Genomic DNA, 26,616 nt, shown 5'->3' on the forward strand with positions numbered 1-26,616 from the left:
CTTTGAGCGCCCCAAGTCATAGCTACTCTGTCATTGGCTGTGGCGCTCGGGAGGCCCTATGATGTTGTAGCTTCGTCCACAAATGCTGCTGGTCCTTCTCGGGCAGGTGGAGTCCTGCCGCCTTTCCTACGGAGCGCAGGACGCGCGACATGAGCTGGCGGGGAACGGGTCGTGGGATGACTCCTCCTCCTCTTCCGTTCATCGGGGGTTCCCGGGCGAGGACGTGGCACTCCGCCACGCATAGGGTTAAAGGGTTGGAAGAGGAACTCCAGGATGCGTGTGATATAAACGCACAGCTCTGCAGCGGAAACTAGGACTACAATAATATAAAGCAACATGGGACTTGGAACATGGGGCGGGATAGACGGGCCCTGAGGTTCTTACAGGCCGGCGGTCTTTATCATTATATGGACTGAATTCATGAAAGTACAAATGGAACCTGAATCTACCCTAACTAGGAGAAAACAACACATTGAACAGGGGCCTATGCCTCTCTGTAGACATTTGTATGATATACATAGAGTCACTTTATCTCCCTGTGCCTCAGGCACCAAAAACATAGATTGTAAGCTCCACGGGGCAGGGAACGGTGCCTGCAAAATGTCTCTGTAATGAGCTACATAAAACTAGCGGCGCTATACAAGAACATGCAATTATAATGATTATTGCTGTGCCGATTGGAGACTGCGCTGCACAACACATCGCGGGTACTTAGCAATGGGCCTGGAATTTCTAATTAAATGAAATAAAGACTGATGTTGTTATTCTGCTGTAGTTCCCCGGTTGCTTAGTGCAATTAATCTCCGAGCAGACTGAGAGCACTCAGCTGGAATCCAAGGAAGGGATGTCTATTTACCTGCAGCATCAGAAAGGTGCAGCCATCCCGGGGGCGGCTGCACACATAATTCTGCTCTATAATGATAAATTATTTTACTGTAAATGCACATTATTATTATTTAATAGTATAATTTGAAGACGATTCTATAAGTAAAGCATTGTGAGGACGCAGTCGGGCCCCGTGTCGAATACTTTGCCAGTCTTCCATCTTCCACCAGCGGTTATTGCAGGAAGGATGGAAGTGACAGCCGGGTGTAGAAGTGGGTTAGAGAGGCACTCCAGAATGAGCTGGCTTATTTGTGTGGGGGATGTCAGGGCAACTGAGTTCCAGCACCTGTTTTTTTTTTAGGATCAGCAAGAAACTCCATAGAGTGATTATGAAATGATTTGTATTGGGGCTGAAATACTGACAGTTAGGGGAGGTGTTTTTTTCACTTTTCTTTATGTCAAGTTACATCATTGATAAATGATTTTGTTGAGATAGCAATAACTGTTCCTATGCTCAGAGTTCTCCCACCTTTCCCCCTACAAATACTCCGCTGAGCATTTCTAAAGACTTTTACAGTGCTTCATATACCATACTGGCACAAGCAACTGGAGTATCTGACCGGAAGAGCTTACAATTTAATTGTGTTGTACCTGAAGCATGGGGACACAAGGTAAGCTCCAAAGGCCACAAGGTTTGGACACTTCAGAGTCCAGGCCTTTAACCGTGAATACTGGTGTAGTTAACAGCAAAGCATTGCACAGAAATGATATAATGGTCCATCCAGGTTTGGGGTGGGGTGGGGGGGGGAGGCTATAGACCCCATAGTTCTAATGGACCCAATACATTTTTTTCCCCCAATTTTTTTTAACATTTTTTATAAGATATAACATGGGAAGGGATACAAAATTTAAAAAGGGGGAGGGGGGGGGGTAGACGTGTGTGTGTGTGTGTGTGTGGTAAAACAAAGTGACAGGCATAACATTTAATCAATACGCAATAAATAATAATATAATTAAGATATCAGTTCTGTCAGTAGGTCCGACCTTCTAGGGCTTAACGTAAATCAGGTGTAAATACTTAGTACAGAAACAGCGGTGGTCAGACCCTGAAGGAAACTATGCAAAATCCAATTCTCCCTCCACTCCTAGACCCCCTAACTGTTGTTCGGAGGGGTAACCCTCAGAAAATGCTGTTGTGCATGGAATTTAGGGTGCATGGAATTTAGGGTGCATGGAATTTAGGGTGCATGGAATTTAGGGTGCATGGAATTATTGAGGATTGCCGTCTCCATCTCCCTATCTCACTTTATCCTTAAAGCCTAGGAGTGGGGCCGGCGCAGTTTGTTTCCACTCACATGCTACAGAAGAGCGGGATGCTGTCAGCATGTGGTCAATCCGCTTATTTGTCCTACGGGGGACATCTGGGACAGGCTGGCCGAATATTACTATCAGGAGATCCCTTGGGACATGGATCTTGACAAGCTGCATAACCTGTTCCCTGATATTGTCTCCGAAAGGTGCACATGTCCGAAAAATATGAAACAAGAGTGCCTTTATGTCCACACCCTCTCCAGCGCCGGAAACCTGTTCCTGTGTAAATGTATGCTAGTCTACCTAGCATCAAGTACCATCTCATAAGGATGTTATATCTATTCTCCTTCATTGTGGTGCAAGTCGATGCTCGAGCAGCAGCCCCCCAAGTATCCCCCCAATCCTCCTTATCTCTGATCCAATAACCCTTTCCCACAGTGTCATATACTGTAGCTATGTCGCCTTCCCAGGGAGTTTAGGATAGGACCTAAAGACTTTTTAAAAGCAGACCGGTCTATAATCTCTGGAACCCTTTCATCAACCTCTTTGCTGCCAAAGAGGACAAAAATGTATACTTTGCAATGCCCTTCAGGAAATGTCAAGGTTACAGCAATGGCGGTCACCAGGGCATTATTAAGGGCTGCGGGACAATTCTGGTGGAGGAAATATAACAAGGGCTGAAAGTGTCATCACAACGTTGGCATGGTGATGTAACCAATGTGGCATCTGATGTCATCAGCGATAGCTAAAGCCACTTCTGCGCAGGATTGGAGGGTTCAATGGCGCATGCTGACCTGTGCACCTTGTAGTGAGAGAGGCTCAGAGGTGAGGGTCCAGCATAGAGTGGGAGGTATCCAGTAATAGAGTGTTGTGTTTTGCAGTGAGAGACAGCTGTGCACCTTGTAGTGAGAGAGGCTCAGAGGTGAGGGTCCAGCATAGAGTGGGAGGAATCCAGTAATAGAGTGTTGTGTTTTGCAGTGAGAGACAGCTGTGCATCTTGTAGGACACGGCTCTTCAACTGGTGGCCCCGTGGACTGTGCTCCCGCAGTTTCATAGTAGCTTCTTAGGTTTCGCTTATAGTGCCGGCGCGTCAAAACGCATGCATTTCCGCCATCGCGTGCGCTTATAGTAAGGACGGAGCGACGGCTTGGTCGCGATCGCTGGAAGTCATCTCTATTTGATTTTTCCAGCGACCGCAGCCTGACGTCACCGGCACTATAAGCGCAGCCTGACGTCACCGGCACTATAAGCGCAGCCTGACGTCACCGGCACTATAAGCGCAGCCTGACGTCACCGGCACTATAAGCGTAGCCTGACGTCACTGGCACTATAAGCGCAGCCTGACGTCACCGGCACTATAAGCACAGCCTGACGTCACCGGCACTATAAGCGCAGCCTGACGTCACCGGCACTATAAGCGCAGCCTGACGTCACCGGCACTATAAGCGCAGCCTGACGTCGCCGGTACTATAAGCGCAGCCTGACGTCACCGGCACTATAAGCGCAGCCTGACGTCACCGGCACTATAAGCGCAGCCTGACGTCGCCGTCGCGTCACCGGCACTATAAGCGCAGCCTGACGTCGCGTCACCGGCACTATAAGCGCAGCCTGACGTCACCGGCACTATAAGCGCAGCCTGACATAGCCGTCGCGTCGCCGGCAGTATAAGCGCAGCCTGACATCGCCGTCGCGTCGCCGGCACTATAAGCGCAGCCTGATGTCGCCGTCGCGTCGCCGGCACTATAAGCGTAGCCCTAGGCAGCTAAGTGCTGTTACTCACACTGAAACTCATTTGTAAGGTAAGGCGCAAAATGGGGGACGTGGAATTTTATAAGGGGGGCACCGTGCGTACAGAGGCCCCCGCGCTCTTCCCCACAACGTTTAAATTGATGTCCGACAACGTGACGTCACAGCTAGAGATGCCGGAGAGCATGGTGGGCGCGAGCAGGGGGTAGAGCAGGCGGGGGACGGGGGACTTAAAAACGCTGAAGTATTATCTCTTTGACAAAGTTCCCATCAGAACGAAACGCGTCGGCGTACGCTTTCAATGTGTATACCCGTTTTTGATCATTAAATATAGCATTTTTCAGTCACTGCGTTTGGATGACTTTTCGCCTCGCAGCGTTTGTTCTACTTTCACTTAGGCTGCGGTCCCAGTAATGTCTGTGACATGCGCGCCCGGCGGGGAGGGGGCGGCGCGTGCACAGCGCTAACCGCGATCTGCGGTCTGTGAGGAGAGGAGAATCATGCGACAGGAGGGGGCGTGGTCTGGGATTTGCGGGGGCGTGGCCATTACGTCACGCGCCTGGTTCGCCCTCATTGGGTGAACCGCCGGTGGGGCGTGGCCACGCCTCCGTCGCTAGGAGTAAACCCCTTTTTGATTGAGTTGGGAAAAACCCTGCAGCGCGGCGCTGCTGCACCTTCAGCGTCACGGTGCGTACTGGGCCCAGCCCCATTGAGGGGCGGTGCTTACACGCACAGTGCGCACAGGCCGCGCCGTGCGCACAGGCTGTTACTGGGACCGCAGCCTTACCCACCTGGACCTGGAACGTACTTCCTTTTAGGTGCCCGCCCAGAAACTTCCGCCCTGTGCAACTGCGCCTGGTTCCTGCTAGGACCAAAGTGTGCTAATGGCAGGGACGTCCAATGCTAAATTTAAATTGATTGAAACTAAGGGACCTCCTGAGCGGACCGCTTCATTCCCAGTTCCGGGGAGCCCCCAGTTGCTAAGAAATACAGTTTTCGGTGTCGGTGCGCTTACTGGTTTTTTTTATTGGCGGCGCCCACTGTCATCCAATAGAAAGCCACAATATCACCTGTTGCGGCTTCCTATTGGCCTGCGGTTTATATCGCCGAGGTGGGCGTTGAATACCGGCACCTTTAACCAATAAGTATCTCGGGACCCGAGGGTTCCCAGAGCTATAAATAGAATGGCTCCAATCTGGGTGATTGGTGTCTTATTTTAACCCATATCTTTTTTTAATATAATAAGTACTTTTTTAAATATAATAATTTTTTATTAGTTCATTCAGTGCAAATGACATACAGTAAAAAGAGACATTTTGTTAGTCCAAGCAACGCAGAGCAATAATAATATTAATAATATCCTATCATATTATAAAATATTGCACAAGCATCAGCAAGATAGCGAGTGCAGTAATGGGTGCTGCTACAGACAAAAGAAAAGAACGTGCGACTTAGCACATCCGGCCCTGAAGTTGTCTATGGGCGGCAATTAGATTGCTAAATTCTTTACAAAATCTAATTTATTTTGGTCAGCTCCCAGGGATTGCACCTTTTAATGCTTCTGGTCTGTAGCAGGGGAAGGGTAAAATGATGCTCTACTGCTCTTTAGAAGAGATTAGTAATGCTCTGAGAGACGGGTATGCGAGAGGTATTTACTAGAGGCAGCAGTGTATGTATTTCTCTTTTGGGATGACTTAGTCCTTGGGATTTTCATTCATCTTGCCAATGAAACTGGTGACCAATGCGCCGAGGGCAGCTGCTCGCTCCTGCGATGTCTGCAGCACCTCCTCGTGGTGAGCATAAGCCGCACTCTCGTACGAAGTCACCACCATGTTCGTGATCACAGATATCCCGAAAACCCGCAGTCCGCAGTGACGAGCGGTGACCACCTCTGGAACGGTGCTCATGCCTGGCAAGGGGGCGAGGAGTGAGAGAAGCGAGAGTGAGGGAGCGTTCCAGCACCAGGCGTAAAGGGAGAGCAATCAAGAGAGCGAGATAAGAGGGGATGGAAGGGAACAGAAGGAACGATAGCAGAGACAAGGAGAAGACGTAAGAAGGAAAAGGGACGTGTGTGGGGCAGCAAGGAGGAGGCCTAAGAAAGAGAAGTGAAACGGAGCACAGACAAGGTACAGGACAGGCAGGGGCCGCACAAGCCACTGCCCATTGAAACTGTTATTCCAACTCATTTATACATAGCATAGGCATGGGAAGATTCTCTACGGTCCACTGCCCGGAAACCTCTAGATCAGGGGTGGCCAACTCCAGCCCTCAAGGGCCACCACCAGCTCAGGTGTTCAGGATATCTCCGCTTCAGCACAGGTGGCTCAATCAGATGGTCAGTCGTTGACTGGCCAACTCCAGTCCTCAAGGGCCACCACCAGGTCAGGTGTTATGGATATCCCAGCTTCAGCACAGGTGGCTCAATCAGTGACTGAGCCACCTGCGCTGAAGCAGGGATAGCCATAAACCGTGACCTGGTGGTGGTCCTTGAGGACTGGAGTTGGCCGCCCCTGCTCCAGATTGTAAACTCTCACCAGCAGGAACCTCATTAGTTGTTCGGTGTCCGTCCATTTGTCCTTATTTGTGTGTCATTCTAGTTGATATAACTCCTGTTACCCCGATAGTACCATGCGGCGGAATATGCTGACGCGTTATAAATAAACAGCAATAATAATACGCCCGATCCAGTGTTAACGGCCATTTAAATGGCAGCCAGTGCCGGATCAGGTGCATTAACCTGCAAACAATCTTACCGAATCTTCCCATCTTGTGGTCTTCTCAAGGATGTCTTCTTTCTACCCCCTTTGTATCTAAAGCCCTCTCCCGCCGTAAACCTTTCTCACTGACTGCCCCACACCTCTGGAATGCCCTTCCCCTCAGTACCCGACTAGCACCCTCTCTATCCACCTTTAAGACCCATCTTAAGACACATTTGCTTAAAGAAGCATATGAATAGCACTATGGATATTCTGAACACATGATACATAAAGCTTGGCCCCCTGCAGATGCACTTACTAGAATTCCCTCCTACTGTCTCTATACGTTCCCCTACCTACCAATTAGACTGTAAGCTCCTCGGGGCAGGGACTCCTCTTCCTTAATGTTACTTTTATGTCTGAAGCACTTATTCCCATGACCTGTTATTTATATTATTTGTTATTTATATGATATGTATTACTACTGTGAAGCGCTATGTATGCTTATGGTGCTATATAAATAAAGACATACAATACAATACAATTAGTACACAGGCATCATCAGTGCAAATCTCTCCCTACAGCCCCACATTATATAAATACTCACTGCTTCTGCACAGCCTCCATTTGTACAGAGAACCAGTATACCGTGGGCCGCAAAGGTACATGGACAATATGCGTGGTTTCCAATTGCACAGGAACTACTGGCTGCAGTTTAAGAAGTAACCGACAGTCTACGTCTTTTTAAAGTTGAGAAATACTAAAGCCTGAGTTGACCAAGGTTTCCCTTTTAACATTTTCAGCAAGTTATGCTGTTAAATCGGCAGCCACGATATTAAACCCTGGACTGGCTGGTCATGGGAAGTAAAATCTAGACAGCTGGCAATCAAAAGGACTTCTGGTTTATCTAAATCCCTTTATTGTCGAGTCCCACTGGGCAACGTGATCTCTTTATTCTGATTGCCGAGGTCCTGCTTGGTTCACACATTCCCACCCCAAATGGTTTTCCATACTGGTAACGTTGCTGCGCTCTATATGGCAAGAAAACTGGGAAATAGAACAGGATGGTGATTTTGGACAAGTAGGACAAGTCAACTCCCTGAGTGCTCTTGTCCTGTTCCAAGAACACCACCAGGGCTGGCGCACCAGGGCTGGCACACCAGGGCTGGCATACCAGGGCTGGCGCACCAGGGCTGGCACATCAGGGCTGGCGCACCAGTGGCTCTTATAATGTTCAAAATTGTTCAAACTGAAGCCAAATCGTACATGTACCTGAACTTATCTACCTAGTAGTAAGAAGAATGTGTCCACCATCACCATGGCCAAAGAGAACTCTATGCTACATTGTATTTACGTCAAGTTAGGAAGAGATCCTTACCCACTGCATCAGCTCCCAGCAGCTGCAGCATGCGGCACTCGGCGATGGTCTCGTAGGCTGGACCCCCTACCATGCAGTAGACTCCTTCCCTTGTGAAGTCTAGAAAGCCCAGCTCCTTGGCACAATCCATTGCCAGGGAACGTAGGCCTCGGTCGTAAGCATCGGACATGCATGGGAAACGTACGCCAAACCTACAATGACAGGCACCGCTTACCTAAAGGTGTGGGGAGTCCAATTCCCACTTAACTGCTTAGCAATTCTAAAGGGCCCGTGTTGGCATCCATGCTCCCATGTTGAAACCAAACACCTTTTAACCCCTTTGCTGCCATTGCTGGTCCCTTTGGCTGCAAAGGAGTTAACCTTAATTATACATCACATCTTGGATTGCACGCTCTTTGATACAGGCACTTATGTTGGTGCCTTATAGCTGAGGTTGATGATGATGGTCCTCGTTGACAGCACAGAGATTAAGACATGTTTTACACCTCTCCTATGCAGTATTGCATGTAATGGGATGATACATGATCAATGACCCAGTGTCCTGAAGAGTTTAGTACCTAGGCCATAATGACTGAGCCACTGATTCAGCCACCTGTGCTGAAGCAGGGATATGCTGTTGGTGGCCCTTGAGGACTGGAGTTGGCCACCCCTAACCTTGGCAAAGGGATATAAAGTAACTTGCCCACAGTCAACTCGAGCTGCTATTGGAGGTTGATATAGAGCCTCCGACATCCTGGGCCAAGGCCTAAACCATAAGACCAGTATTACTAACCTAGTTCCATGTTATCGTGGCCGTTAACTCCAGCTGTGGTTCTCCTGGTCTCCATTTTAAAGGAGCAAACCAAGCAGGCAAATGTTTGACATTTTTATATAAGATTGAAGCAGGGGCTAATTAATTTAATTAATTTCCACTTCGGGGGACCCCCTGCTTCCGGAGTTACGTCCCTCCGAAGTAGGTGCCGGTAGCTGCTCCGGCTGAGCAAGCAGGACTTTAACGTTTAAAGCTCCCGCGTCACATGGGCCAATAGGAAGCCGCACCGATGACATCACAGCTTCCTATTGGCCCGCAGGACGGGACAATCCTTGGACAGCGGCCATTACAGGATCCCCGGCAGCCAAGGAGAGCGGCTAATTTGGAGGGAAGTATCTCCGGAAGCAGGGGGTCCCTGGAGATTAAATGAACGGGGTTCTGCTCCAAAGACCCCCCCTGTTTCAATCCTAATATGTCTCTTTAAATACACCTGCAGAACTATGACACCCAGGATACACTGAGTTTATTTATTAAAAAACAAACAAAGACTGGAGAAAAAAAATATTCTAATGACACTGAATCAGGCTGGCAAGTGAGGTGGTCTTCCCACTCCAGATGCGTAGTAACAATGACGATGCTGTGATATTATATCTGCAGGGCATTGCCACTTGTTTGCACCGTTGCTAAGTAACAGTGTTACATAGTATGATAATAATAGAGTAATATGATATTGTGATTACATAGATACGCAGTCACATAGCAACAATGTTGAAAAGAATCATCATTAAAGACGAATAAACAATTATCGAAGTGTAGTTCAAATTCTGCAATCTAACCGTGTTCCAAAAAAATATAATGTTTGGCACAAAGAATCAATTAGCAGGAAAAGCCCCCCGCTAAAATAAGGGTACACAATGCCAGGATGCGTTCCGTAGGAGTTTAAAATGCAGAACTGGTTCGCAAATTTAGAGTTGATGGCAAATGTATGATACTTCAATAAAACAGAGGGTATCACCCAAAAAAACTGAATTATCATCATTATTTATTTATATCGTTTATGAATATAAATAGAAATCGCCACCAGAGGCAAAACAGTATGGAAAAACAGATGCTGCAGATGCCCCAAAAGAAAGAATCTCAACCGGAGAGATAGATTACCATAGGAAACATATGTATATTTATATATAAAATATATCAAATCAGATAGCCATCATTTCTTAGTTAAAGTGGTTGCATATTGATCTATAATGGTTCTTCTCTGTGCCCAAATCTAATCCATACCCTCACTCTCTCCCATTTTAATGATTGCAACATTTTGTTATCCAGACTTTGTGTCTCATAGCTCTCTACAATAGACGTTCTCTGTATAAAGCATATACTGCCTATATATATATATATATATATTATATATATATATAAATATATATATATCCACGTAAACAAAAGATTCTCACCTGTCCTCATTAGGTCCTCGTAATGGGTTCTGCCCAGCGAAGCCCGGCATATTAATATGGTCTTTTATGAACATTATATCTCCCACTGAATATTCACTGTTGAGTCCGCCGGCTGCATTGGTCACAATGAGAGTCTCCACTCCCAGCAGAGAGAACACCCGGATTGGAAATGCTACCTGTGAACACCACAAAACGGTCCGAATCGTCAGGAGCCCATGGAATTAGTTCTTTTAACCTCAGAAAATGGCTTAGACCCTGTCCTGCCACATAAACTCAAGGCCCCTTCCCTGCAAAGCTTCACTTAAAGCTGCAGTTCAGTCAATATCCTGCATGTGTGGGTTTTTTAATAAATCAGTTCTGTAGTAAGAAAAAATACTTTTAGCATTTTCTGTTTTAAAAAAAACAACTTTGAAAGACCAATTTTCTTGTATTCTATTTTAACAGCCATTTGCTAAGGCACTGCCCCTTCATGTCCTGTCACAAGCCCTGGCACACCCCTTTGTCAGCCCTGCCCTCCCTCTAGCACATGTCAGTGCAGGAGTGCTCATGAATATTCATGAGCTTCCACTGCCAGTCAAGCAGAAGAAAAACAGATCCCAGCTTTTAATATGTCACCAAATTTCGACCTATCAATACATGGAAAACGAATTGAGCTGCAGCTATACAGTTCTTTAGCTAATTAGAGATTGCCCACATGAAACTATTGAAGTAAAAAAATAAATGTTAAAAAAAAAAAAAGACTGAACTGCAGCTTTAACCCTTTTCTTTTGAACACATATATGGTGAACAATGGTTTGGAAGGTCAACAACATTGTTAGTGTAGCTCTTCTCCTTTGTTTACAAAGGAATTCTGAATTCGTAATTATAAAGAGAAACATATGTAGGTGATGTGCTTGAATCTGGTGTTCCCGACAAGAAACAATATTCATATTCATCGTTTCACAAGATAGAAATAAGTCAGACAGTTATGTAAAGCAGCAGTAACTGCTCATTTTGGGATGGGGGGGGTGGGGGAGGGGATAGAATGGGGTATTTTGATAAGCAGTGCCAAACTCCGAAAAAAACCAAAATTCTTGCATGGTGGATATAATATGGCTGTGAGGTCCAATAGAAAACTTCAATGTCATCGGCAGATGTGTGACCATGCACAAATAAAACTCAAATATCTCCGGTACTGGTACTGGCCCATATTTACTAAGCATTGTTATTCCAAAGAGGCTCTTTCCTGCACTGAAAGACAACTTAGAACCCATACAAGCTAATGGGCCGGAAGGGGACTGCCGGTGCTGGACGGTGTCTCACGCAATAGCGCAGCTCAGTAAATATATGGATACTTATGCCATTGAAAGTACCGTTTTGGTGCCTCTTGCTTTCACATGCTTGGAAAGATTGCAAACCCATTTAAAGCAGCATTATAACAAACACATAACAAACACATAACAGGTATGACGCAGAGGGTCTCCGGAGCAGAATCAGGTTCATTTCAGCTCCCTGCTTCCCGAGGGGGAGTTACCTGCAAAGGTGCTGCTGGTTCCTTATGCAAGTTTAAAGCTCCCGGGCCAATAGGAAGCCGCCACGGATGACACTGCAGCTTGCTATTGGCTCCAGTGCAACTAGGGTTGCCAGGTGTCCAGTATTGAACCGGATTGTCCTATATTTGGATATACTGTCCAGTAAAAAATGAGAAGTACTGTAACACTGGACATGTATGTGTCCGGTATTACCTCCCTGGACATAGCGACCTCACGCACCTTTCACCACTGAGTCCAGTATTTTTGGAGAAGTCACCTGGCAACCCTACGTGCAGCGGGGCATTTAAACCTCTATATTCATCAGCCCACCCGGGGCTGCTACCGGCATGAGCTACCGAGGCAATAATCTTGGGAAGCAGGGGTCCCCCGAGCGATTCAGCTTCATAGCCCCCCCCCTGCTTCATATCTAGACAGACAACAACCCAAAAACACCCTAGGCGAAGCCACTTAAAGGAATGGAGCTTCAAGCAAGGGGAAGGCGGCTTCAAAGGAGACGCCTAAATCAAAGGATTCCCTTCTTAAGACCCTTTCAGTGATCGCTCTTGCAGGGGGCTTTGTAAGCTGCGCACATACCGAGAGGATGGAGTGTCCCTCGTACAGGTGAAATCGTCCCTGCATACACACACAAGACTTCCCATTCAGCGCCCCAAACACCAGCCTCCCCGCGTGTCCCGTCACTGCAAGATGAAAAGAAAAGCCCAAATGAATGAATAAGGAATAAGTGGCCCACAATACTGCAGTGTTGGCATCTACGCAAAAAAATGCTGTTTAACCCCTCTGCTGCCGGAGGCGCCAGCAACATGTAGCTCTGTTATTATATTTCTCTGCAACGTGTTGCGGGCCCTACAGCAGCAAAGGTGTTAAAAACTGACATAAATATGCAGCCCCTTTAAAACAATTCTTCCTTTCACATATTGCCTTCATCTTCTCTTTTGTAAATCCCACTCCCCCCCCCTTTATTAGCTATTTGCACTCATTGTGAATTCCTCGTTTGTGTGGGTCAGTGTGACAGTGTGTAACAGTGTGGGGTCGTGACCTTGTGTGTGTGTGACAGTGTGTGTGACAGTGTGTGTGTGTCAGTCTGTGTGTGTGTGACTGTGTCTGTGTGTCAGTGTGTGTGTGACTGTGTGTGTGTCAGTCTGTGTGTGACTGTGTGTGTGTGTCAGTGTGTGTGTGACTGTGTGTGTGTCAGTCTGTGTGTGTGTGTCTGTGTCTGTGTGTCAGTGTGTGTGACTGTGTGTGTGTGTCAGTCTGTGTGTGTGTGACTGTGTGTGTGTGTGTGTCACGCGGTCACACCGCTCACATGGCTCTCGCTCCCTGTCCCTTCCGTTCAGCCCTTCACATAGGTAACTGTTTTATTTAATTTAGTGATTGCCCGCTGTTCTCAAATTCCCTTATATCTGTTAAAGTTTCGTTCAATTTACAATCGATATCATTTTTGTATTTTCTGAATTTATTTTTTCTTTTACAACTTTAGTTATTGTTATGTTCTAAAAATAAAAATAGAGCAGCATTAATGGCTTATTTGTAATATACCTCAATCTGAAAATATAAATTAAAATGTTAAAAACAACTTGTAAATAAAAGAACGAGAAGCCTGTTTTCCATAAAAAAAGTGTTGTAATATTTAAAAAAAAAAAACGTTTTCCCGTATGATACCATAGTTTGTTTTAAAACATTACAAGATTATGAGGAAAGGCCCCCAAAGTCTTGGTGCCTACGGGTCCCAGATGGTCTTAATTGCCGCTGCTCATGTGACAACCCTTAAAGCAGCCGAACGTGTGGTTTTTAATAGGTGTGATGCAGGGGGTCTCAGGAGTTGAACCCTGTCAGTTTCAGCTCAGGGGACCCCTTGTTTCCTGAGATACTTACCTCCATGGGGGGGGGGTGCTGGTAGCCGCTCAGGGTCACGCGAGCCAATAGGAAGCCGCAAGCGATGACGTCACGGCTTCCTATTGGCCTGCGTGACGCAGGAGCTTTAAAGCTGCCATTTCGATAACCCCACACAGCCCAGCCAGAGCTGCTACCAGCACCCCCTACGGAGGTATGTATCTCGGGAAACAGGGGGTACCCAAAAAAAAAAGGAGGTATCCAAACTTACTACAAATAGCTAATGCTAAACGCTGTTGATGTATGATGGAGACTCTGGGGTTTGCATTTCATGCTCATGATATTCACCTGTGCTTCGGGGAAAATTAGGGATGTCTTCATATGCAAACCCAATCTTATCTTCTAGTGTGTCTGCAAGTGCTCCCAGGCCCGATCCACAAATCACTGCGACCGTGGGCCGCTTATCAGTGTGGGCCAGTAGCCAGTCAGCTGCTTCTTTGTATAACTCCAACTGATTGCTGAGGGGAGTGAGAAAAACAACATGCGTGTGTGTCTCTGTGTGCTTAGCAGGGAAAACATATATAGGGGCGGCCAGCTCCAGTTGTCAAGGGCCACCAACAGGGCAGGTATTAGGGATAAAGAAAAAAGAGAAAGCACACAAAACGCCCAAAGAGAAGTACAGATTTAATAAAAAATATATAAAAAAACCACACATGGTTTTGCTCTCGCACGATAATAACAGCATAACCTGGTGTATGTGCGCTGTGCTCACTGCAGTCCTGCCTCCTGTCTGAGCCTTGCCTGTCTTGTTCTGTGTTGCCTGACCTTGCTTGTTCTTTGGATTCCTCACTTCTCCGCCCCTGACCCCGGCTTACCAATGACGACCCGTACCTCTCTGCTCCTGACCCCCGCTTACCCACTACGATCCGCACCTCTCCAATCCCGACCTTGGTTGAAGTACCTGCAACGGTCCGTACCTGTCCAACCCAGACCTCGGCAAGTATCACTGACCACCCTGACCTCTCCTACCCCAACCCGGCTACCTCGGCCAATCTACACACCAGACGCGCCCTTCGCAGTTGTGGGTTGGCGTTGATCAAATCCCCAGCTCGGCCTCGCGGTCACGCCTCGTTTGTAGTGAGGGCATCGTTACAGATGGTAAAGCAGCCCGAGAAATCCTAAATGACTTAACCTTATCTGGTGGTCGCCACAATCATACTTGGCTTAAAATATCAGAACTGAAAAGCAGCTTCTATGAACGACACATATTTGTAATATGAACGAGAAAGCACCGTGCTGTGACTGGTGCGCCAAAAATCTAGCTTTCTTTGAAATATACCATTTTCATTTTAGAAAAAGACCCATGGAAAAAGAATGCCACCTTTTCATTTGCTACGGAAGTGGCTTAAAGACGGGGATTTTGTATATTTGCCCTACAATTCGTTGATTTTTTGGGTTGCTCTGGGTAGGAGAATGCATTTTAAGCATGAAAATAAATGCATTCCCGATTGTCCACGTGACACTGTGTAGGAGCCAATATTCGAAAAGGAAAGCGTTTTTTAACGTAACAATGAACAGAAAGAGACACCGGAGCCCTCTCCTGTTACTGAATCTTTTCAGAACTTGTTTATTAAATGCCTTTGTTGAACATTGTGCAACATTAAGTACCCACAATCCCTTTCCATGTGAGCGAAGGTAAGGACACTGCAGCTCAACCCCCTTTTAACGCTGTGCTTGGGGTCCAAAGAATCACATCGCGCTATAACCGGATCGGGTTAGAAATAATGTACAATTGTATGCATTGTACAATAAAGTGTTTAAGACACCAACAATCGTGTTGTCAAGTATTCACAAATACAAACATTGGGAGCCACGCTTCACATCGCGTTATAAGCGGATCCGCGTTGTAACGGATCGCGTTATAACGAGGTTGAGCTGTATTTAGAAAGAATCTTGCAGTGGGACTGTAGAGAGACCCCAACCAGCCTGAAATACCCATTCTGATCTTTCTTTAGCGCCCTTTTCTTTTTGTTCTATGCCTAACCCAGAGGAGGCCAACTCCAGCCCTCAAGGACCACCAACAGGTCAGGTTTTCGGGATATCCCTGCCTCAGCACAGGTGACTCAATCAGAGGCTCAGTCTTCGACTTAAATATCCTGAAAACGTGACCTATTGGGGGGGAGAACAGGCAGGCGCTTGAGGACTGGAGTTACCCCCCCCCCCTCTCTAACCTATTCCTCATCTGTGCCCTTGTATTCCCCCCCCCCCCCTTTAAACGAGCCATTCTTTATGCACCTGTCTCCTTTTCCATATAGATCTCCAATCTGCCTTTCGGTTTCTGAACATCTACCTGTCTAACTCCCTTTCACTCTCCGCCTGGCCCGATTATTTCCTCTTCCTTTACTTCCTCTGCTTGTTACTGTTTACGTATGACACTCCCTCTATTTAATTCTGAAAGGCTTGAATTTCTCTTTCTCCCTTATTGTTTGGCACGGCATAACTGTCTGGCTGATATAACATAGCAAATCCTTATATAAATACACTGTAGCTCCAATAGTGCGGTAGAACATGTTTCCAGTAACTGACGATGTATAAGATTGTTCGCCGACGTATTTACCTTTTGCATTTTTGCTGCACAAGTATCCACAGAACATTCAGGCCCGGATTTACAAGCAGTGCCGGAAAACATCTTATGGGCCATTAAATGTCTTCCGGGGGGCAGGAAGGTGTCTTATTTAATAGCACGGCTTAGGGAATATGGCTCTGTACAGTATGTATTACATTATGTTTCCATCTCTTTTTCTACCTGATTCACATTTAGTAAATAAACATTGTGCAGTGTCAAGAAATATTGTCAACATATTTTTTTCATACAGGCTGCAACCTAATATTTACTTATAATAATTCCATTTTAATAGTCAGGTGATAAAACACTCTGTCCTATGACAATCCATTAGCAAGCCTAGTAAAAAATGCATGGTGGTTAGCAGAATATTACTCCAGAACACTGTACATGTCACAATGTGAGCTAAAGAAAATTGCATCTAATGTATTATTAAGGCAGAACTGTCTTAACCCTCAGTGAAGTAGATGAAAGCCTATCACACAGCCCATTGAAACAGGAATTAAAATGTACAGTGAACCAGGAAAGAATCGGGTTGTCTTTATTGTGAGATAATTATTTGCAGGAGTCAGATTCCATGCCTTCATCCCCCTTGTGATAGCTGGTGTTAGTGAGCTCGTCGTGGCGCTGGACACAGCTGGAACCTTAGGACCTTCTCACTGTGACATCAGTCTGCTCCCTGTGACTCCGTGAATGAACTGCTGATGTTTCCTTGGCTGGCTGGAGCTGAGGCCTACTGACACTAGATATTCACTCACACTGGAAGCAAAATACCCAACCCTGTCTATATCTCACCCGCTTTACAAAACCATAATAATACGGGCTTTAGGTTTGTGACCAGAAATGTGCCTGATACATTCCTGCGTGCAGAAGCCTACTTACTGATGATAAAAATAATAGGATAAATAAATAATCATAAAGCTCAAAATGGGAATTATTTCCCAGAGCTGATGTTGGGGCTTTAGTGTGTACAGTCAGGGGTATCTGAACCTGACTTTCTCCACATCTCCTTAAACGGGTTTAATCCATTCACCACTGGAGGCCCCAACAATGCATCACATTATTATGATACACTTTGATGTATTATGATGTATTGCTGCACCATCAAAGAATTTAATGTAACTTTCATTGAAGATACATTTTGGCTTAAAAATAAATTGAACCCCCCCCCCCCCAAAAAAAAAATATACCACTGCTATAACAGATAAAGAAAGCATTTTCCACCTGCAGTATCCTTGCCCAAGGTCACCCTGTGTTGTTCCAGACGATATCCCTTTTACGCTTTAAATATAACGTGTGTATGCTGTTGCATTGAAACTGTGCTTTATTATGCAGATACGTACAATAAAAGGAGGATGAGGCTCGCTTACACTGTTGCAGCCTTTGTCTCGTCAGGGAAGCAGTGTAGTGGCTTAGGATGCAGGACTCCTCTTTGCAAATCTTACCTGCACTCCATACGACTGCACATCGCTGCTGTTTGCTTGGCAGCTGAGCAGGTTGTTTTACTTTGAGACAAGCTGCTGCGGGAGTTGGTGTAGGAGAAAGCCAGTTAGCAGCTTCTCCTGCTTCGTGTAGCTTTCCACTGCTCAAAGAATCACTCTCACTCTCCGTCACTCCCCCTTCCTCCTCTCTCACACACAATCAACCTCTCTCTCCATTCCTCTATTGTCATTCCCATTATTTCTCTTGTTTCCTTATTCTCGTCTCTTTATCCCGCTCGCCCGTTGGTTTTAATCACCTCCTCCAATTCTATTGACTCTTTCCACCTTCTTTCGCTTCAGACTTTTGTCACTACATTTATTTCGTCCGCTTACGCGCTTAATGCCGTACCTCCCTTTCTCGCCCCTATCTCTCTCCTGGTATGTTCCTGGATTACCGCCAGACCCTTTGAATACCGCTTTCCAAATGCTTTCTCCTCTCCACAATCTGGGGTTTATCCTTCTGCTGTCTCAAAAAAAACAACAACAATAGAACGGGATAGAACAAAATGAAGGTGTTTGCATAAAAAGTGCTGCTTTTAATCAACCGTGATGTTTTCAGCCACTCAATTAACAGAGTAGCTAATCCGTGCAATGTTTGCCCAGCCTCTCCTGCGGTGAAAGGGTTAAAGGGATTAGGGAAAGCAGCCAAGCTTATAATAGCATTAGTTCTAAAACACGGACACGTAGATGAAAAGGAAACATTTTACTGCCGTTTTGCACTTGGGCAGAGACAGTTTTACCAATATTAGGTTGTATTTGTACCAGGGGCTGGCTTGATGGCGGCCCCAGCGGTGCGACTGCGCCAGGCCCCAGCGGTGCGATTGCACCAGGCCCCGGCGGTGCGACTGCGCCAGGCCCCGGCGGTGCGACTGCACCAGGCCCCGGCGGTGCGACTGCACCAGGCCCCTGCGGTGCGACCTGCACCAGGCCCCAGCGGTGCGACTGCGCCAGGCCCCCAGCGGTGCGACTGCATCAGGCCCCGGCGGTGCGACTGCACCGGGCCCCGTGCTTGCAGAGGCCCGGCGCTCCTCCTCCGGCCCCATTTCTGTCATCACAGCTTAAATGTAGCGATGGTTAAAACATTTAAACTGTGATTACGGAAATTGGGCCGGGGAAGGAGAGCTCAGGACCTCTGCAAGCACGGGGCCCCGGTGCAGTCTTGTAGACTAAGGCCGAGTCCATAGACGACAGGCCGTGCTGAGGCGTGCGGGACGCTCCGCGCTGAGCCCCTGCATCCTCAATGAGGATGCCTTGAGAGGGGGCTCACGCGAGCGTCCGCAGGCGTGCTGACGAGATGGAGGTTTCAGCCGAGCGCCAAGCTGTTTTTTCAGCGCGCTGTCGGCTGAAAACCTCCAATCAGCACAGCAGCGTCAACGTCACGGCGCCGTGACATTGACGTCAGTGCGTCGCGGGCGACTGGCCCAGCGACGTCACTGCCCCGCCTCCAACCACCTCCCCCCGGCTCCCTTCGCACACGCTGGCTCGTCTGCAATGTCCGTGCAATCGCGTTAGCGCGCCTCCGCTCTCCCCACCCCTCTATGGCCCGGACCTACAGACACCTATAAGCATCGTATACTGTAACTTGGATTTTACTGCCTTTTTTTTTAACTATGTCGCTGTGACTTCATCTTCTTCCATCAATAAAAAAATAAAAAGTATAATAATCATACAAGGTATAAATACTCTGTAGGCATTAGCCCGTACTAGGGTTACCCTGGAAACCAAATGCCGTAGAAGGTTTTCAGTTTTCACAATGTTTATATCATTCTCCCTCAATTTTTTGTTTGTTTGTAAATTCATTATGAAGCCATCATTACCAGATAAGAGATAGATAGAGAACCAAGTAAAAAAACTAATATTTGAAAGGTTTATTGATTTTTTCAGAGGAAGTTGATTGCTTGTTTAATTAGTTCCCACTACTGCCCATGAACGATCTTGCAGCAGTAATCTTTCATTGTCCTTCCCTCTTATGCTTATCTCGTAATGTTATGCATTTTTTTTAGCTTTTAACCCCCCCGCCCAGTTAATAATACTTTAAAATTGATACCTAGTGATATCTAAGGATAACTAAAACATGAATTATGAGTGCTTTGCATTCCAGTATTCTTAAAAACGTAAATATGTGTAGGGTTTGGTATATAGGTACATATGCTACCATTATATATCAGAGTTGCAATTCCAGCACCCGTACCACATACTGATGCTATTGGTTTATGTGTCAAGGGATCTTTTTGGTTTCATTGCTAGCACATGTGACCGGACAGTCTAGGTAGGGGAAGGGCACATTTTTGCCCGAACCCCCTTGGTCTTTATTCCTGCATTTGATTACCATCTCACGGTCTAACTAACATAGTGTGTAGCATTGTGTCTTTGTATCAACTTAGATCCCACCAGTATAGTGTTTATAGAGGGCCTGTTTTTTTACTCTGACTGCCAGGGACTGTTTTAATTTATGTTTTCATAGACGTTGTTTAATACATTTGATACTTATTATACTTGAGTGCTTCAGAGGGATTCTTTCTAAGGCTGCATCCATAGAGTGGGGAGGAGTGCTGAACCGCGCTAACGCTGAGGCCTGCTAAAGCCTGTGCGATTTCATGCACATGCAGGCGAGCCAGAGTGCGCGATCTGGAGTCGGGGGGAGGCGGGGCAGTGACGTCGCTGGGCCAATAGCCCGCGATGCACCGACGTCAATGTCACGGCGCCATGACGTTGACGCTGCTGTGCTGTGATTGGAGGTTTTCAGCCGACACCGCGCTGAAAAACAGCATTGGCTGTCTGGTGAAAAATCCAACTCCTCAGCACGCCTGCGGACGCTCACGTGAGCCCCCTCTAAAGACATCCTCATTGAGGATGCCGGGGCTCAGCGCGGAGCGTCCGCACGGCTCAGCACTGCCTGTCCTTCTATGGACGCAGCCTAAGGCATGTAATATAGTACGCAGCGCACGCGTCAATTATAATTGGCTGTGTTAGCCAGACGTCTATATACTAGGGGCGTGCGCATGGCCGTGAGCGATGGCGCGGCAGACCAGGGAAATGACAATAAAATTGTATTTTCGTGCTGCTGCCACGCCGCGAACCAATCACAGCGCGGCCTAACGCTGTGACGTCAGAGTCACGACACCTATACGCACGCGCGTCACCGCTTGCAGCCCACAAACTAAACGCGCACGCCACGTGCAACTCCGGTTGCTCGCCCGCACGCGTAGCAGCAAGAACTATAAAACAGGCCTTACAGTAGCTATATATTTCCCTTAGCACCATCAGGGGCGGTATTGTCAGCCTTACTTTTAATCGGACTATAGAATATCTTGATTCAATTAGTCTGTTGCACGTACGCCTGTGTGTGTGTGTATATATATATATATTGTGTAAATGGAACTTTCTGCATTTATTTAAATTGCTGGCGAGTGCCTATTTACCAAGGATATTCCCATTATTTTGACTTCACACCAAGGCCAAGTCAACAAGTGTTTTGGGAGTGCGGTCCTCTTCTACTTCAGTATATATTATTTATTGTTATTGTAATTACTATTTATTGATAGATGGTGGAGTATAGACAATGCAATGATCTTGCTGATACTATCATTTGTACAAGGTTTTAATATAATATATATATATATATTACTATTGTTAAATATAACTGCATCACTCCCAATCTTATGAGGCCCAAGGCTGGTGTTGCCATGGAGACGGAGAGGCGAATATGAGGGCGCCTAGTAAATTAGGAATAGCAGCGCCACTCCCCCTGGCACGTGACGAGTACGGGAGACGTTACGCCACGCCGTTTGCTTTCGGGTTTGCACGGCGGCTCTCACTCTACAGGTAAAAGAGAGCGCGGGAACGAGGAGGTGTGATATGAGAAGGGAGGATAAGGGGTTAAAGGGAAGAAGGTCCTGAAGGGAGACCGGGGGCCAGGGAAGGAGAGAGAGACAGGCGAAGGGGAGAGAGAGAGGGAGAAGGGGATAGAGAGAGGGAGAAGGGGGAGAGAGAAGCAGAGCGAGAAGGAGAGAGAGGAGGTGGAGAGAGAAGGGAGGAGAGAGAGAAGGGGAGAGAGAAGGGGGGGAAGGGGGGGGAGGGGGAGAGAGAAGGGGGGGGAGGGGGAGAGAGAAGGGGGGGGAGGGGGAGAGAGAAGGGGGGGGAGGGGGGGAGAGAGAAGGGGGGGGAGGGGGAGAGAGAAGGGGGGGGAGGGGGAGAGAGAAGGGGGGGGAGGGGGAGAGAGAGAAGGGGGAGGAGGGAGAGAGAGAAGGGGGAGGAGGGAGAGAGAGAAGGGGGAGGAGGGAGAGAGAGAAGGGGGGGAGGGAGAGAGAGAAGGGGGGGGGAGGGAGAGAGAGAAGGGGGGGGAGGGAGAGAGAAAAGGGGGGGGGAGGGAGAGAGAGAAGGGGGGGGGAGGGAGAGAAGGGAGGGAGAGAGAGAAGGGGGGGAGGGAGAGAGAGAAGGGGGGGGAGGGAGAGAGAGAAGGGGGGGGAGGGAGAGAGAGAAGGGGGGGAGGGAGAGAGAGAAGGGAGGGGGGAGGGAGAGCGAGAAGAGGGGGGAGGGAGAGAGAGAAGAGGGGGGGAGGGAGAGAGAGAAGAGGGGGGGAGGGAGAGAGAGAAGAGGGGGGGAGGGAGAGAGAAGAGGGGGGAGGGAGAGAGAAGAGGGGGGGAGGGAGAGAGAAGAGGGGGGGAGGGAGAGAGAAGAGGGGGGGAGGGAGAGATGGGGAGGGGGAGAGAGAAGGGGGGGAGGGGGAGAGAGAAGGGGGGGAGGGGGAGAGAGAAGGGGGGGAGGGAGAGAGAGAAGGGGGGAGGGGAGAGAGAAGATGGGGAGGGGAGAGAGAAGGGGGGAGGGGGGGAGAGAGAAGGGGGGAGGGGGAGAGAGAGAAGGGGGGGAGGGAGAGAGAGAGGGGAGAAGGGGGGGAGGGAGAGAGATGGGGAGGGGGAGAGAGAAGGGAGGGAGGGAGAGAGAGAAGGGGGGGAGGGAGAGAGAGAAGGGGGGGAGGAGAGAGAGAAGGGGGGGAGGGAGAGAGAGAAGGGGGGGAGGAGAGAGAGAAGTGGGGGAGGGGAGAGAGAAGATGGGGGAGGGGGAGAGAGAGAAGGGGGGAGGGGGGGAGAGAGAGGGGGGGAGGGGGGGAGAGGGAGGGGGGGAGAGAGAGGGGGGGAGGGGGGGGGGGAGAGGGGGGGAGGGGGGAGAGAGAAGGGGGGGGAGGGGGAGAGAGAGAAGGGGGGGAGGGGGAGAGAGAAGGGGGGGGAGGGGGAGAGAGAGAAGGGGGGGAGGGGGTGAGAGAGAGAAGGGGGGGTGAGAGAGAGAAGGGGGGGGAGAGAGAAGGGGGGGAGGGGGAGAGAGAGAAGGGGGGAGGGGGAGAGAGAGAAGGGGGGGAGGGGAGAGAGAGAAGGGGGGAGGGGAGAGAAGGGGGGGGAGGGAGAGAGAGAAGGGGGGAGGGGGAGAGAGAGAAGGGGGGGGAGGGGAGAGAGAGAAGGGGGGGAGGGGAGAGAGAGAAGGGGGGGGAGGGGAGAGAAGGGGGGGGAGGGGAGAGAGAGAAGGGGGGGGGAGGGGGTGAGAGAGAAGGGGGGGGGAGAGAGAGAAGGGGGGGGAGGGGGTGAGAGAGAGAAGGGGGGGAGAGAGAGAGAAGGGGGGGAGGGGGAGAGAGAGAAGGGGGGGGAGGGGAGAGAGAGAAGGGGGGGGAGGGGAGAGAGAGAAGGGGGGGAGGGGGAGAGAGAGAAGGGGGAGAGAGAGAAGGGGGGGGGGAGGAGAGAAGGGGGGGAGGGGAGAGAGAGAAGGGGGGAGGGGAGAGAGAGAAGGGGGGAGGGGAGAGAGAGAAGGGGGGAGGGGAGAGAGAAGGGGGGAGGAGAGAGAGAAGGGGGGAGGGGAGAGAGAAGGGGGAGGGGAGAGAGAGAAGGGGAGGGGAGAGAGAAGGGGGGAGAGAGAGAAGGGGGGAGGGAGAAGGGGGGGAGAGAGAGAAGGGGGGGAGGGGAGAGAGAGAAGGGGGAGGGGAGAGAGAGAAGGGGGGGAGGGAGAGAGAGAAGGGGGGAGAGAGAGAAGGGGGGAGAGAGAGGGGGAGAGAGAGAAGGGGGGGAGGGGGAGAGAGAGAAGGGGGGGAGGGGGAGAGAGAGAAGGGGGGGAGGGGGAGAGAGAGAAGGGGGGAGGGGGAGAGAGAGAAGGGGGGAGGGGAGAGAAGGGGGGGGAGAGAGAGAAGGGGGGGGGAGGGGAGAGAGAAGGGGGGAGGGGAGAGAGAGAAGGGGGGAGGGGAGAGAGAAGGGGGGGAGGAGAGAGAGAAGGGGGGAGGGGGAGAGGGAGAGAGAGAAGGGGGGGAGGGGGAGAGAGAAGGGGGGGAGGGGGAGAGAGAAGGGGGGGAGAGAGAGATGGGGAGGGGGAGAGAGAGAAGGGGGGGGGGAGAGAGAGAGAAGGGGGGGAGGGGAGAGAGAGAGAAGGGGGGGAGGGGAGAGAGAGAGAAGGGGGGGGAGGGAGAGAGAGAAGGGGGGGGAGGGGGAGAGAGAAGGGGGGGAGGGGGAGAGAGAGGGGGGAGAGGGAGAGAGAGAAGGGGGGAGAGGGAGAGAGAGAAGGGGGGGAGGGGGAGAGAGAAGGGGGGGAGAGAGAGATGGGGAGGGGGAGAGAGAGAAGGGGGGGGGAGAGAGAGAGAAGGGGGGGAGGGAGAGAGAGAGAAGGGGGGAGGGGGAGAGAGAGAAGGGGGGAGGGGGAGAGAGAGAAGGGGGGGGAGGGGAGAGAGAAGGGGGGGGGGAGGGGAGAGAGAAGGGGGGAGGGGAGAGAGAGAAGGGGGGGAGGGGAGAGAGAAGGGGGGGGGGAGGGGAGAGAGAAGGGGGGAGGGGAGAGAGAGAAGGGGGGGAGGGGAGAGAGAAGGGGGGGAGGAGAGAGAGAAGGGGGGAGGGGGAGAGGGAGAGAGAGAAGGGGGGAGGGGGAGAGAGAAGGGGGGAGGGGGAGAGAGAAGGGGGGGAGAGAGAGATGGGGAGGGGGAGAGAGAGAAGGGGGGGGAGAGAGAGAGAAGGGGGGGAGGGAGAGAGAGAGAAGGGGGGGAGGGGAGAGAGAGAGAAGGGGGGGGGGAGGGAGAGAGAGAAGGGGGGGGAGGGGGAGAGAGAAGGGGGGGAGGGGGAGAGAGAGGGGGGAGAGGGAGAGAGAGAAGGGGGGAGAGGGAGAGAGAGAAGGGGGGGAGGGGGAGAGAGAAGGGGGGGGGAGAGAGAGATGGGGAGGGGGAGAGAGAGAAGGGGGGGGAGAGAGAGAGAAGGGGGGGAGGGGAGAGAGAGAGAAGGGGGGGAGGGGAGAGAGAGAGAAGGGGGGGGGAGGGGGAGAGAGAAGGGGGGGGGAGGGGAGAAGAGAAAAAGGAGAGGAGGAGGGGGAGAGAGAAGGGGGGGGGAGGGGGAGAGAGAGGGGGGAGGGGGAGAGAGAAAGGGGGGGGAGGGGGAGAGAGAAGGGGGGGGAGGGGAGAGAGAGAAGGGGGGGAGGGGAGAGAGAGAAGGGGGGGAGGGGGAGAGAGAGAAGGGGGGGAGGGGGAGAGAGAGAAGGGGGGGAGGGGGAGAGAGAGAAGGGGGGGAGGGGGAGAGAGAGAAGGGGGGGAGGGGTGAGAGAGAAGGGGGGGAGGGGGAGAGAGAGAAGGGGGAGGGAGAGAGAGAAGGGGGAGGGGGAGAGAGAGAAGGGGGGAGGGAGAGAGAAGGGGGAAGGGGGAGAGGGAGAGAGAGAAGGGGGAGGGGGAGAGAGAAGGGGGGGAGAGAGAGATGGGGAGGGGGAGAGAGAGAAGGGGGGGGGAGAGAGAGAGAAGGGGGGGAGGGAGAGAGAGAAGGGGGGAGGGGAGAGAGAAGAGGGGGGAGGGAGAGAGAAGAGGGGGGAGGAGAGAGAAGAGGGGGGGAGGGAGAGAGAAGAGGGGGGGGAGGGAGAGAGAAGAAGGGGGGGAGGGAGAGAGAAGAGGGGGGGAGGGAGAGAGAAGAGGGGGAGGGAGAGAGAGAAGAGGGGGGAGGAGAGAGAAAAAGAGGGGGGAGGGAGAGAGAAAAGAGGGGGGGAGGGAGAGAGAAAAGAGGGGGGAGGAGAGAGAAAAGAGGGGGGGAGGGAGAGAGAAAAGAGGGGGGGAGGGAGAGAGAAAAGAGGGGGGGAGGGAGAGAGAAAAGAGGGGGGGAGGGAGAGAGAAAAGAGGGGGGGAGGGAGAGAGAGAAGAGGGGGGAGGAGAGAGAGAAGAGGGGGGGAGGGAGAGAGAAGAGGGGGGAGGGAGAGAGAAGGGGGGGAGGAGAGAGAAGGGGGGGAGGGGGAGAGAGAATGGGGGGAGGGGGAGAAGAGAGAAGGGGGGAGGGAGGGAGAGAGAAGAGGGGAGAAGGGGGGGAGGGAGAGAGATGGGGAGGGGAGAGAGAAGGGGGGGGAGGGGGAGAGAGAAGGGAGGGAGGGAGAGAGAGAAGGGGGGAGGGAGAGAGAGAAGGGGGGGAGGGAGAGAGAGAAGGGGGGAGGGAGAGAGAGAAGGGGGGAGGGAGAGAGAGAAGGGGGGAGGAGAGAGAGAAGGGGGGGAGGGAGAGAGAGAAGGGGGGGAGGGAGAGAGAGAAGGGGGGGAGGAGAGAGAGAAGTGGGGGAGGGGAGAGAGAGAAGGGGGAGGGGGAGAGAGAGGTGGGGAGGGAGGGAGAGAGAAGGGGGGGGGGAGAGAGAGGGGGGGAGGGAGGGAGAGAGAAGGGGGGGGAGAGAGAAGGGGGGGAGGGGGAGAGAGAAGGGGGGGAGGGGGAGAGAGAAAGGGGGGGAGGGGGAGAGAGAAGGGGGGGAGGGGGAGAGAGAAGGGGGGGAGGGGAGAGAGAAGGGGGGGAGGGGGAGAGAGAGAAGGGGGGAGGGAGGGAGAGAGAAGAGGGGAGAAGGGGGGGAGGGGAGAGATGGGGAGGGGGAGAGAGAGAAGGGGGGAGAAGGGGGGGGAGGGGAGAGAAGGGGGGGGAGGGGAGAGAGAGAAGGGGGGGAGGGGAGAGAAGGGGGGGGAGGGGAGAGAGAGAAGGGGGGGGGAGGGGGTGAGAGAGAGAAGGGGGGGGGAGGGGGTGAG

The 26,616-nt window shown here is 50.7% G+C and overlaps 2 protein-coding genes across 2 annotated transcripts in view; one reads left to right on the top strand and one right to left on the bottom strand.

The window, feature by feature from the left end:
• Positions 1–26,616, top strand: part of CMTR2 (cap methyltransferase 2) — a 69,691-nt gene that overhangs the window by 32,876 nt on the left and 10,199 nt on the right. The gene's annotated exons all lie outside the window — the stretch shown is intronic.
• On the bottom strand, positions 5,147–17,969 carry LOC142469868 (purine nucleoside phosphorylase-like). Its single transcript, XM_075576571.1, has 6 exons — positions 17,592–17,969; positions 13,872–14,041; positions 12,267–12,370; positions 10,162–10,337; positions 7,957–8,147; positions 5,147–5,791 (listed from the first exon to the last, which is right to left on the bottom strand). Exons 1-6 carry the CDS (start codon positions 17,612–17,614, stop codon positions 5,577–5,579), a joined length of 879 nt encoding a protein of 292 aa, XP_075432686.1. The 5' UTR covers positions 17,615–17,969; the 3' UTR covers positions 5,147–5,576.

Source organism: Ascaphus truei, chromosome 19, assembly GCF_040206685.1.
Source record: "Ascaphus truei isolate aAscTru1 chromosome 19, aAscTru1.hap1, whole genome shotgun sequence".
NCBI lineage: Eukaryota > Metazoa > Chordata > Amphibia > Anura > Ascaphidae > Ascaphus > Ascaphus truei.

Bases quoted from the DNA above. Each gene is read 5' to 3' on its own strand.
- LOC142469868 (XM_075576571.1), bottom strand. From the start codon at position 17,614: ATGTGCAGTCGTATGGAGTGCAG. The intron at 14,042-17,591 runs GTAAGATTTGCA...CACTCCCCTCAG, and splicing joins TGCAGTCGTATGGAGTGCAG to CAATCAGTTGGAGTTATACA. The intron at 12,371-13,871 runs GTGAATATCATG...TTCATCTTGCAG, and splicing joins TAATTTTCCCCGAAGCACAG to TGACGGGACACGCGGGGAGG.